We start from the raw sequence: 14,665 nt of genomic DNA on the forward strand, positions 1-14,665 counted from the left end.
TGTTGACTATAATGTAATACACGAGGAGAGTTAGTAATCAAATGACCCACATAAAGCAGAAAATACACTCAATAAATGAAATCCGGTTTGCTGAACAACATTTATCATGCAATATTTGTAAAACTGCAAATAAAATGCAATGGCAAAACATTAAAATCATTGGCTTTGCACATTGGTACTGACACTTTACAATATGGTTAAAATGCTGGCTGCGGGCATTTACATCAATCTCAGATGATAAGTGTAAGATTTGTTGCCATTTTTATACACAGTCCCCACATTTTCTGGTACAGAAAGTTATTGGATAACTAATTATGAATTTTAATAAGTCGGCATATTTAATATTTGGTGTCATATCATTTGCAGTCAGTGAGAGCCTGAGGGCTCTGAGTCACAGACATGAGCAGACACTTGGTATTTTCACTGATAGCATTTTGCCAGGCTGCAGACAGCCTCACTGCATGCTTGTTTTGGGGGATCTTTCTATTTTAATGTTTTCTTCAGCAGGTACAGCACACTGAACTGAGATCAGATCACTAACACAGCCAGTCACTGTTTATAGTTACTATGCTGCTGCATTACATGGACGCACTGATGTAGTGGTAGTTTATTAGGTGGGTGTTTCCTACATATAGGCACATGGGTACACTCTAAAAGAAAATTATTTGGCTCAAAAACAAAAAAAAAAACAAACAAAAAAAATCTCCCCACAGCCTCTTAAATTAGCTAAGCATAGAATAAATACAGGAAACGGCACACAGCTGTTGAAAGGTAGGCCTATCTAATTTGTTTAATCCATACAAAAACAAGAGCAAAAAAAAGAAATAAATAAAGAGTATTTCTTAGACGGGTGCAGTTAACCTTTTGATGAGCCGGGCTAGCTGTTTTCCTACCTCCAGTCTTTATGCTAAGCTAAGCTAATAAACTGATGGCTATAGCTTTATATAAGTGTAAGTACATTTCCCAAAATGTCAAACCATTTCTTTTTCTTCTTTTTCTTTTTTATTAATTCTTTTTATTTATTTATGCATACTTTTTCATTAGCGTGCATCCAGCTTATTGCTTTGCATGCCAAGCAGTGACGTGCTACTAAACCAATAAAAAAGTCAATCATAAAAAGTGCATCATATAAGATGTGAAATTATGAATGCATGACTTCTACAGCAGTCGGGGGTCAGTGCTCAGGTGTTGCTCAGCACTTTATCATCTTTCTCTTGTCCCTGCAGGTACATGGCCATCATCCACCCTCTGCAGCAGCGCATGTCGTCCACAGAGACCAAGGTGGTGGTGGGAGTGATCTGGGTGCTGGCTCTGCTTCTGGCCTTCCCTCAGTACTACTACTCCAACACGGACCAGCTCCCCGGCCGGGTGGTGTGCTACATCGACTGGCCCGAATTCAATGTGTGTGACTTCAAAAAGATGTGAGTCTCTCTGTGGAACAGCTATTCAAATACTCAACAAGCACTGTTAATTACTTCTGAATTGACAGCAAATGTGGGAGGATGTTGTTTGTATTAAGTGTAAATGAGAGCGTGCAGCGAAAAAGCACGGAAGCTTTTTGTGCTTTGTGGTGAATAAATTGAAGGCACATCATAGGGGATTTGTGTTCTCCCTCTGAAAGGAAAACGCATCCACTCCGATGGAAGAAAAGGACAATTAGAATTGATTGAAGCCTTATTCCACCATTCATTTTCTATTTGTACTTCTACTATGACAACTACTAAGTTGAAGAAGAACAGTTTACCAGGTGCTTTACAGACCAAAACATTTCAAGACATAAAAATGGGACAATAGAAAACAGAAAATAAATCAATCGTTCACTGGAAAAGAAAAGAAATGTTTAAATGAAAACACAATATTTACAAGTTTACTCTTTTTAAAAACAATTTTAGTTTTCATCTTCTTTTTTTTTAAATCAGAAATGCTTAAATCTAAAGTAAGAGTACAATTTTTGGTTGCTTATAGTGGATAGACCACATGTTCTGAAAACTGAAAATGTTGTTTCCTACATTGTTCAGCTTTTCACACTCATGCGAGCACACTGGCACATGTAGTGTGTAGTCCATTAAGGGTGCTGGGGTGCTGCCTGTTTTGCAATTTCAATTGTGGAAGACGTATTTTGATTTAAAATAAATAAATAAATTATATAAATATATATATATATATATACTTTAAGAAGAACATTCTGGGAACTAATATATAGTTGTTGCTATCGTGAAAATCATCTCACATATATCATGGCAGTACATTTTTCTCTTTAGGAATATCGCCAAATGTAGTGATTTTTGGCGCAGTCTATGATGCTAAATCTATTCTTGACCATTTTAAAGAAATCCTACGAGCATAGGAGACATGACAAACTACTCAGCTAGCAATTTTGGGTTCTAAAAACATTCTGAGAATGATACAATGCAGCAATGCAATGTTTTACTTGTGTTCTCAGCAGCAAGTTTTCTTGTAGTTCCCAGAATGTTCTTCTTAAAGTTAAGGTAACATTCTCTCACATAACATTACATTTTCATTTGAAAAAATGGTGATGTTTTAAATCTCAGTCCTCAATAACATGTTCTGAATGTTGCTTTTATAAAATTCTTCCTTTGTTCTCATGTAACATTGTAGGAATGTTTTATAAAAAAGAACATTCTATGATCTGTCACCTCTCAACATCATGAAAACATCCTCAGAATGTTGCAGTTATAACATTTTGTCAGCATTTATCCTTATGGGGACATTATATTTGAAATGATAATCATCTTTGAAATGTTCTTTGAACATTAGATTAAAATGTTTTCTTTAAAACATATTGCAACTTGTAGGCAACGTAAGCCGATGTTGTGGGAACATTCCCCGCCAGCTGGATAATAGCCCACATGTTCAACAGCATAGTATGATAACGGGAGAATCCACATATTTAAAAAATAAATATGCCTTTTATGTACGTTGTCGCACACATCTTTGAAATCTAAGACAAGATAAGATGATACTATATAGTCCGTTTCCACCGAAATTTGTCTGGCATACACAAGCTCTCAACAATCAACAGAATAGTATAGAAGACATTAAAAAATTTAAAATATCACATAAAACATCTTTAAGGTCGCCCCCCAGCAGTCATACAAAAGACAATACAATAAGTGACCATAAGCCCCTCTGACAAACACTGTTATGCGAGAAACATCATAGACGTACATTCAGAGAAACCCGTGTCCAGTCATAGAACACAGGTGGGATATAATTCCAGTCCATGTGGTGTTGATGATTGCAAGTCGATTTGTGCATTATGGGTATTTTAATGTGTTGTCACCTTCTAGTCATGCAGCAAGCAGCTAGCCAGATCAAAAGATTACACATTTTCTTTTCCAACTTGAGTGAGTTCTCAGCCTTTTTTTCTTGCTCCCCTAAAGAGGACATCTGTGCTGGATGATATTGCACACTGCAGTCTGCACTGAGCAGAAGGTGGATGGATTATTGCAACTCATAGAATGTTGGGAGTTGAACTTCTTGGCTTTGTTTTCCTCTGTTTTGCCTCATGTTGATGCTGTTGCTGTTCTGCCAGCCGGAGAAAAGAGACAGCGTACATCCAAGGTACGCTGAAAACTTTCATTGATGACAGACAGATGGTGCTTGAGGAATCTGTTCCAGCATCCCTCAAAGCGGCATCCTCTTGGCGCAGACACCCTGACCTGGGAATCCACCGAGGTCCGCAGCTTTACTATGATTCCTATTAAGGAGTGATCTGGGTTCACCGGACATCTTCAAAATGCCATGTTGCTGAGTTTTTCATCAACAAGTACTTCCCACACACAGCTCTCAGATGCTCAGCTAATGCAAATCCAATGATAAACAAGGTGAAACTGCACACTAAGCTCTCTTGTTATCTCTGACAGAGACAAGTTCAGTGTCTGCACTGGTGCTTATGGCCCTACTCACCCTCATAGTGAAGAACAACCTCCAGCTGACCCTCTTAGAGACAATTAAGCTCCTTCACATTCAGATCACAACCTCCATTACAACATTGGAGGCTGAGAGATGTTTCTGAAAAGGATAAAAGCATTTCTCTAAAACTTTGTCAAACAAACGTCTTAATGCGCTCGGCATGCCAGACATTCATAGTTTTAGGCTGCTCTTTCATATGCAGTGACAGAGCACTGCAATTTGCCTTATACGTAGTTGCCCAGATTTCTGCAGGATTGAAAAAATTGGGTGGACCCTGTTAATGACAATGCCCCAGAGACTTTGCCTTTCTTAATTTATTTAGTCATTATCATTATTATTGTTGTTACTGTTGTTGTTGTTGCTGCTGTTGCTGCTGGTGGTGATGGTGGCGGTGTTATTATTATTATTATTAGAAGTATGTTTTTATTTTTTTAGTCTTATAATTCCTATATTGTTGTAAATTAGTTGATTGCCTAGTTTGGTGATGGACTCGTACATTAATTCTTGTGCTTAATAACTATAAATAGTACAAGTTAATGTAATACAATAGAACTTGAATATAGATTCTGTAAAAATCCGTACAAATAAGCTAAGTAGCAGTAGTATGGTGAATGGTAACCCCGGCCACCAGTGTATGAACGTGTATGTGATGAGTAGGAGAGTGGTCGGAGGACTAGAAAGGGGCTATACAAATGCTAGTCATTAATCATTACCCAGATTACAGGAATAGGAAGCTAAAAATATAAGATTATGTTCTACCTGTGGTTCCCGTGGACCGCTGTCCAGGCAACAATTGGGGAACAAGGACAGGTCTGTGCAGAGCACCCAAACAAAAACACTGACACATCAACAACAGTGTGATAGTAAAATCCAAAAAACACAATTCACTCTCAGTGGTTTCTGTGACATGAAAAATACTTTCAGAATAGGCTGACTGATGTTTTAAAATACAAAAACGGACAAAATATGCAGAGCTACCTATAGAGCTGTTATCATAGCCCCACCTAGTGGAAAAGACATGCACCGCTGGCTTATAATCTTACTTTTAGCAAGCTGCATAAAAATCTTGAGTCAGACAGCTCTGAGACAAACCTCATCTTCTATAGGAGCATATGAGCTGATTTGTGTGAAAAGCTTGGTGTGAGCAGAAATCTGAATGCCCACCTGGCCAACTGTAGTTGTTTATCAGACCAAAACAGATTGAGGTCTGTTTTGGAGGAATGGCCCCATGTTTACCTGCACTATTCAACTTTGCTGAGAGCCAGCCAGCCGACTATTTTGTTTTGATTCTATAAATTCGCTAAAGAGCCTGTTCAAGCATCCCCTCGGGCAACCAAATATAGACCTGATTTTACATTGTTAGTCCTCTGAATTGCAGCAGATTTAGAGAGCTCAGCCCGAGGGCTGCACCAAATGCAAATTTCTAAACTATAACAGACAGTCAGGGATTTTATTCCTGAGGCATACTGAGTGTTTTTTCTGATTCAGAGTCATGCAGGTCAAAGTCTGAACTTCTACTGTGTATTCAGTTTCTTTCACTAGTTTACAGCATTATGATCTTCTTTTGTGCTTGAGTGTGGTTATTTTACTTCATGCAGCAAAAACAGTTTTTTTTCTTTTTTTTATATGGGCCATTCAGAAGAAACATCTCAGAGAGGTAGTACAAATTATGTGTTTGTGTGATTTTTGTCTCGAAGGGGGAACTTGCTACAAAGAATCCAGACCCTACCAAACATGTTGTGAGACTTTAAAAATATGTATATACTCAGACTGATATAGTTTACTCAAAGCTCAATGAATTAAAATTCATTCAAAATTATCCAGATTATGTGAATATGCCAATATTGTTGATTTCAAAAGATGAACTTTTAGACACAAGATGTCTCTAACTTCACTGTGAAGTCTATTTTCAGCGTTTGTGCACAGGACGTTTCATGTTTAAAAATCACACTTGTGTAAGTTGCATGCTGGGCCATGTAGAGACCACTGGAATTCCACAGGTGAATTTGTCCATTTGTGTGACTCAAAATGAGCTGTAACTGTAAAACCAAAGTCATTACGTGCACTCAGTTTCCCCCAATCCTCCATTTTTCACACCACCACCTCAGCTCTACCCATGGATGCAATATTTACAATAACCATACAGCCAATGACCTATGACGCCATCTTATCAACAACACCATATAGGTCGCCTTGTATTTCCTTAATTTATACACCTTTTCCATTAAAAAAAGTGTCCACATGCTGGTTTGTTGAACACGGGAAAGTATGCCGAGTATACCTTTCTGTTCTCTTTTTACTGTTGTGTCATAATTGACATTAAGCCCCAAACTAGTTGTGATTTCTCCATATCCTGCTCAACCAAAAGTGCCGGATGAAGAAAGGGAGGAGAGCTGGCATCAGTGTGAGGCTGACTTGACTTGGACCAAGCAAACAGCAAACAGGATAGACGGACCTTGTTGGGAGCCATAAGAACACAAGACTCTGAGGCAAATTCAGAAAATGCACTGCAGGAATTATATGATGCCACCAGCAGCAAAATGACCAAAGAACCAGATGGAACTTTCATAGTAGCTGCGGATTTTAATCAACTCATTCTTCAACTCCAAAGATGCATCAGGATCAAGGACAAATGAAATTTCATTTTTTAAACTTTGTTAAAAAAATTACTAAGAAATCTACCTTCTAGCTTCTACCTTCAATATGTGCATACGTTCCACTGAGATTAAACGTGGGCACAAAGAACACACACATCATTCTACACAGTGAAGCTCAAACATCCAGGTGAATTTGACTAGAGCGGAATTTTCAGTAAAATTACATTTAGACAAACTTTAGAATTATTTTTCCCACGGGCTGCTCTTTGTATATAATTTTAAACTTTGTGAGTGCCGTACAGGTTTGGCAAGAAGCTTGCTTGGCAGCATTGGATTTTTGTAATACATTAGATTCAGGATAGTTAAGGCAAGCAATAAGAAAGATTTAAAGGCATTATGTGACCCTGATCTGGCTGTTCAGGGACAGTCAGGTCTGAGTAGCCACCTTTCCTCCAGATATCATCTTTCACTGAGTTACTAAAATAGAACCAACAGCCTCTCATATCATACCAGTGACTAACCATAAATGTGAATCATTTGAACACTCTGTATTTATGCTTGGCTTGTACAGATGAAATGGCAAAAGCTGTCATTGCGGCTCAAGCGCGCCAATTTCATCTCCCCTTGCCCCATGATCTACGATCAAAGAGAAGGCGAGGAGATGTATTGTTGTACACACAGAATCCTAGACAAACTTGTGAAGCTGCTTTAAAACACAGGATAAATGCAGCATGCCTGGAAGTGATTTATTCACACTTTGTGCCACCCCAGTAACTCCAATTTCTTCCATTTGTCTTTTTGTAATCCCACTGGCACAACTGGCCGACGCACACATGAAGGCACAAACACAGGTTCAGTTCCACAAATGCGCACACAAGAGCAGTTCAGCGGACACAGAAAAACACCCACGCAATGACGCACATATGCAGGCACTCAGACACACAGCAACACGGCTGCGATCACAGCTCTGCTGATGGCAACCTCTCAGCTCATCAGCAACAGTGTTTACCCTGCTCTGCTACCAGCCTGCTATTGCCTTCCCCTTCCACTGCCTCTGTCACATTTCTCCATGGAAATATAGTTTGTTGTGAACAGCGCTACAGCAATTTCATTGTTCATTAAGGGGTGCCAGCTGCACTTATTACTTTTTTAATGAAACTGTAATCAGTGACACATAGGAGCAAAGTGAGAAGGCAGCAGTCATTCAGCCCGCTGCTGAAGTTGTAAATGACACATCTGATTAAGGCTGACCCTGGGTCAGAGCCCACATGTCTGTCTTTCCAGGTGTTGCCCCGCTGCTGCTATCAAAGTCACCCTGTCTGATGGCCTGTCTGCTGCATTTGCAGTTAGTTGGAATTAGCAAGCGTGGTCTAATAGCAGAGTAGGCTATTAGTAGATGACATTGTTTGTGAATGCACACTTACATGGATGACTGTTGTACACCACCAACCCCATGACATAATCACAATAACACATAGAGACATGAAATTACAGTTTGTCCTTCAACCTGCTACATCTTTGGAGATGAAGGATGAGTTGGCCAATATCTCCTTTCCCATTGTCAGTAGGGCAAAGCTGTGTACAATGCTTTGCAGCGAAAAGGGCTTTATTGTTGTCACAGCTCATCTCTGCATGCTGTAGTCTCATTACATTTGTCCATCGCTCAGCACTACGATAGGTGCATTAATGTTGCTTTAGCCCCTGGAGCTACGGCAATTAGAAGGCCCTCCCTTCACAATACGCCACAGCAATGTAGTAGCTTCCTGTGGTGCTGCGCAGAAGTGTGGTTGTGTTTATTTTTGCTTTAGAACCTAATCATAGCAAAACAATTTTAAAAAATGCATTTTATTTCTTGGAGTCACTTCTCCTTTTCTTCATTCACTTTCTTGCTTATTTGACCATTGCTACTCTCTTGAGCCTTTTTCTGCGAACATGTGCCCTGCAAACCTGAAATTATCTAGACATTACTTTAAAAAGCTGTATGTGAGAAAGCAAATGTCCAAATCAGTTGGATTAGATATTAAATTCACTCTACCCTGCCAGCTCCCTAGTGTAAAATTCAGTGTAATGTCTGATTGAGCTCATGTTTGATTACAGCAGGTAATTGTCCGTAAAACTCACAGCAAGCAAGTGGCTGTGTTCACGATGTTTCTATCATGAGGCTCATGTAAAACTGGACGAAAACAAACATGTGGGGGTGAAAAGAAAGGCCATTTACACAAAAAGAGGCAAACCTGATTCTCCGGACATTCTCTGGAGTTCATATGAAAAAAAAGGCTTCAGCTTTTCTCACCAAATAAAAATGTACTCATTCTGGAGAATCTTTCTCACCTTTTTTCATCTCCAGAAAAAATTGCTTCACATATGAGAATAAGTTCAAGAACACCTCACAAAATAGATCAATGCTACACTGAAAAAAGACACACACACAAATAGTGGATACACTTGTAACACTGGGTTTGAAATGCGGTGGGTGGACAACTCGAAATGAGAAGAAAAAGCAGGATAAAGACATTTCTCAATGTCCCATATTATGCTCACTTTCATGTTTATACTTGTGTTTTGGGGTTTCTACTAGAACATGTTCACATGCTTTAATGTTGAAAAAACGTTATTTTTCTCGTACTGTTTGTCTGAATATATCTGTATTCAACCTATGTCTCAAAAACCTTAATTTTAGCACCTTTCTTTCTGTGAAACTCTCATTAAAATCCCCAGACTGCGCTGACTGATCAGTGTTTCCAGGTCTTTCAGTCTTTTACGTCTGTGCTCTCAGTATCTCTGCGCTGTCACTTCAGGCAAGGAATGCTTTTCACAGCATTTTTGCAGCACTTTCTACCTTTTTATAATGTAGTTGCAATATCCCAACTTCACGGATATCCTGAAGGCTTGTTTAAAGGCACAGTTTCTGAATACCGACTGCACATTTCTCAGTGGATTCAGTCTTTGGATACTCTCTCAGTCTTTTGGACCTTTACATGCTTTATAATGATACAGGATTTTTAAGCAGCAATTCTCACAATATTAGAAAACATGTTCCCGCTTTGCAGTGGACTTCCATGTCTACATATTGAGATTACAGGATGGCGCTGCTGTGTTGTCAACACAAGAACATGGTGGGATTACGCTGCACGTGGTTATGTTTAGGCAACAAAAGCACATTGAAACCATGCTGGGATGTCAAAAAATGCACATGCTGACATGTATGGTTAGGTTTAGGCAGAAGAGGCACATGGGAAAGAAAAACATCACAGTCAGACAGGTAGCAGATTCCTGCATGAAAGTCCAGGGTTTGTTGGATCCATCCACTGCCCCTCCTGTCTGCCCTTTAAGGACCTTTGTGCTCCTTATATTACATCATTACCAGCAGTGTTTCAATATGACATCATCTAGCAGCGTATCATGGAGACGTGACAGGTTCCGTCTGGCTGCGTTCTTAGCTGACACTGCCCGTCCACATATAATGCTGCCAAGGCATCTTCTGGTTGTCAGACAGCATATAATAACACCCTGAATGGTTCTGTTTGGCTGCGTTCTTACCTGACAGTGTCCAGTGGTGTATCACGCAAGCGCAAAAAGTGGCTTTTGGTGTTGGGATCTTACACACAGAGGACTGCAAAAGTGGCAGTAATTGACGACTTTGTAATGAGAATGGGCTGGAAACCCAGAGGTGGAGTCAGTAGATCATCATAACTGTTTTAAAGACACAGATGAAAGTCTCTAAAGATGTAAATAATGAAGTCTGTAAACATAACTCACCATTGAAATTAATGTATGAATTTACGTCCCCACACACACGCACATTATTAGACACACACTCACAGAGAGGAAATCACGTGCTGAGCACACCTTGTCCTCTGTGATCTCTCTCTACTAAATTGGGCTTCACACAACACGAGCCTGAGATTAGTGCCAGTGAGGCAGAGTGGAGCGCGGCGTCCTGTTACCTCCAGTATTCTTTCGCCTCGGCTGGCAGGCAAAGTCAAGACAACAGCTGCCCTTCCTACGAACACACACATTCATTAATTATGTATACTTATACAAACAACTACATGTTTAAATAAAAAGGCACAGTTTAATTATGCATGTAATCATGCATTTCTTTCACATAACTCACAATTTAATGCTCATGTTGTGTCAAATAGATGTTGATACACTTCATTTCCTGTATTGAGCTGAGGGAGAGCTCAGCCACTTATATTTGTTACATTTGTATTCATATTCACACTTGCACATTCACACACACACACACACACACACACACACCAAGAGCCAAGAAAATAAAGACATTTGAAGCATGTTTGTCCGCTGGGGGAAAGGGAGCAGGCAGCAGCACTTGAAATTAAAACAACATAAGTTAGTGTGTATAATTTATCAGTGTGTCTGTGGCCTCTGTTGAAGGAGGTTTTATTGATTCAACTTGTGTGACAGCGAGGCGACATAGTACAGATCCTATTCCCCAAAGTGTCATCCATCAATAGCAGTTCAGGGTCTGTTGGGGCCCTCTGGGGAGAGGGAGTCCCTCTGCTCTTACAAGGTAACACTTCAGCTACAGTTGGTTTGATGTAAATGAAAAATGTGTATTGTATGCATAGAATTTTTTTTTTTTTTTTTAAGTATAATAGAACTACCACCCCTGGTAATAGTAACAGTGGTGGAATGTGACCCAGTACATTAACTCGGGTACTGTAGGCCTACTTAAGTACACATTTGATGTAGTTGAGTATTTAAATTTCATGAAACTTTACACTTCTACTTCTCTACAATAAAGAGAAAAATATTTTACTTTAATTTATTTATCTTACAGATATGATATGATATCAAACAAAGCAACTAACAGTATGGAAATAATAAATCAGTTAGAATTAGTTAAAAATAATTTATAATAATTGTATTTATTTTAATGCAGAATATAGGGAAAATATAGATAGTGGATGAACAACTAAAATCGAGGGCGTCCATGGTTAATTACCCTGAGCAATATGGGGCTTTGGTGCCTTGCACAAGGGCATCTCAGCAGTGCCCAAGAGGCAAACCAGCACTGAAACACCCTGTGGAGATTCCTAAAATGTGTGCAATTTTGCAGCCTAACATGCTGACTGTATATCCTTCCCTCATCAATCCCTGCATTGTTTAATTCCATTTTTGCTAGTTTGCAGTCGTCTGCTTCCTTTTCTTTGCTTGCACATCGCTGCATTTCTTGGCACATAACCGTTGCCAAAAGTCAATAAATGTGATAACGTTAAACCGGTCCATGTGTTGTGTTAACTGTTAATCATAAGGAATACAAGCCATTCAAACACCAGAGGCGTTTATAAAGCTTGCTAACCCTACCAGCATGTAAGAGGCGTTAACTGGGACTTGACAAGGCAGCTGCTACCACAGTTGGGGGTAGTTCAAGCAGACACATTTAAGCTCATTTTGAGCATAAAATGCATTTTGTGCTCATAAAATATGTATTGTAGAAAAAAAAACACCCATATTAATATACTATGAAGGATATTGGTATGATTTCCCATTTTATTTTAACCCAAACCATGATTCTTTTTCCGAACGTAACAAGAATGTTCCTATGGTAACACTGTTACAATTTGCACAGCCTACAGTGTCAACACACAGCAACATGGCCACAGATAACCTTGCAGGCACAAGTAGTTTTGTAGGTCGTAACGATTTTTATAATACAAACAAATAACAAAACACAACAAAATAAAGACCCCATTGTGAAAACATTGCTTCATATTGCCCCTAGTTCCCAAAACTTCATAGATTACCTGTAAATCTCATTCACTTGTATCGCCGGAAAGTTTTGACAAAAGAAGAAGAGCAATAAACAAACATGAATCTAATCTTCTGCAGTATGTATAAATTGCAAAGCATTTAAATTGTGAGTGTAAGCTGTTTAATCCTGGCAGCTGTCTGCAGCAAGACTCAGCCCAGCAAATCCAATAATAATACTTAATAACACACACACCTGCTGCCATGATTAGAAATAAATAGTACAGCAACATATATCAGCAAATATGTGTTCTCATTTTAGATATGCGTACTTCTCATAGATAGTTGCTGTTTGTTTATGTGTGCGTGTGTATTTGTGTGCATGCGAGCGATCAGCATTGGCACAGTAAAGAAATGTTTTTCATCTTTTCAACTAACCGGTCTACAGTCAGCATTTGAAGCCACAAATGTCTCCAATTTGGAGAAAATCACCAGACAGAGGCTCCCTTTGTTAGTTGTTTTCTGCAGTTGAAATGCACACACAGCAAACCTTAATGTCAGAGATGAAAAAAAATAATAATAATAAAAAATTTTTTTTAAAAAACTGTGCAAAGCAAAAGCCCATGTTAGCAAGTCACTGTGAGGTCTGGGAATAACAGTTTGTGTTGTCCCTATTTATTAAATATATAATATGTACTATTTCTGTATTAAAATGTCAAAAAAATGACTAGACATATGTTATTTTGATGAGTTGTGTATTTACATAATCCCCAAATGTTTACAGCAATGTTCAAACCAAGAGAAATCAGCCACCATGTTTTAGCGCACAGATCACCACAAAGGCTGAATAGCATCAGAGGAGCTGGTGGCGATGCTATTATATGCTATTATACATACCGGACGCGTACACATGAAACGCTGAAGTACAGCATAAGGTAGCCTAATTATACAATGTGAGTGCGCTTGTGGGGCAGATGGGTAGGGAGGTGGATTGGTCCCACACAAGTTCACTTCCTGTGTGGATGTGTGTTTTTTTTTCTACACCTTGCCATTTGCCTCTTTTGTCTGAACCTGTCCATGACTTTGTTGCCTAATGTTAACCATTGTGACAGTCGCACTGGTTTTCATGACCTGTTGAAACACAGCAAACAACAAACTGTGCAATTTCATCCCACCATGTGCATTTGTTGACATCCCGGTAAGGGCATCCTAGAGCATAAACAGGTGACACAGAAGGATACCTAAAATGCCATACGTATAAACAGAGGGTCACTGACAGAGGGCCACGAAGTGATGAGTTGGGATGAGAACATATTGGTAGGATCATGCCCACATAATACTTTCTTCTCCATCATTACTTTCTTCGTCTTCTTAGTTGTGGCGAACCTTCTGTCAACACATTCACATCGCGACCACATAGGTCACGAGACAGACCACAGTGCATGACGGTCTGCGGCATTTGTAGGATACATTGTCTGTTTTCTACATTTTGGGGTGTCACAAGATGATTTTGTAGTGCACAATATAGTGAATGAAATGTGGTGTATATAAAAGAACTATAAAGAATAAAGTAAATATAGTCTTTATTCTTCTGTGAATAGAAGTATTTTTACTTTATTTGTTATCATTCTTTTTGTATTACTTTTTTTTTGCTATGCTTATTTTGACTTAACCCTTTTTCTATTTGTGAGTTGCCATAAGTTGTCAATTTCCCTGGTGAGGGAAAAGTTGTATGTTACGTTATGTTATCTTATGTTGTCTTATCTCTAAATTTACATTTAAGTTCGGCACTACAATACAGCTGACTCACTATAATAGTGCGCTATATAGTGGACAAGTGTGCATCCTGAACAGAGCTTAGTTGAGTGACTTCTCAAACTTTTTGGCTACACCTGGGAAGTTTTAGGTGTGTCCTAATAAAGGGAATAAATACACATGTGACACAAATCTTTTGTATTTCATACCTGTAATTAATTTAGATCACTTTTTCGAAACTCAATTTGACTTTGGATCTTTTTCTATTGACTATATTAAATCGACTTTGATTAAATGTTGTTGAATATAAAACTTTCAAGAGGGGATTGCTTTGTACAAGTGCTGTTTTTATTCTAATGACTTAACTCTTGGGTACACCTTGGGGGTAATTAGTTGCATTCAGCAGCTCATTTACATTTCTGTTGTAGTTCACAGAAGCTGGCTAATCTTTGTGGCCTCTCATTAATAACACATTTTGGCTGGTTTAATTTTGACTCTGGATTCCTTTTGTCATGGTACTTTTGTTTTTATTTGTAGAGTCAAAAATCCCTGCAAAAAAGGTTTTTTAATGTGATGTTGCAAATGATACCAAACATCTTACCACCTCCAAAGCCACTTTAATCATGCAAATCAGAAGGATCTGTAAATTTACCCATCAA

At 38.8% G+C, this 14,665-nt stretch overlaps 1 protein-coding gene across 1 annotated transcript in view; it reads left to right on the forward strand.

Moving 5' to 3' along the window:
• tacr1a (tachykinin receptor 1a) overlaps positions 1–14,665 on the forward strand; it is a 46,420-nt gene that overhangs the window by 16,253 nt on the left and 15,502 nt on the right. Inside the window, exon 2 of the mRNA XM_042487477.1 lies at positions 1,227–1,421. Within this exon, the coding sequence (XP_042343411.1) occupies positions 1,227–1,421 (195 nt within the window). The remainder of the gene's footprint in view (positions 1–1,226; positions 1,422–14,665) is intronic.

This window comes from Plectropomus leopardus, chromosome 6 (genome assembly GCF_008729295.1).
Source record: "Plectropomus leopardus isolate mb chromosome 6, YSFRI_Pleo_2.0, whole genome shotgun sequence".
Lineage (NCBI taxonomy): Eukaryota > Metazoa > Chordata > Actinopteri > Perciformes > Serranidae > Plectropomus > Plectropomus leopardus.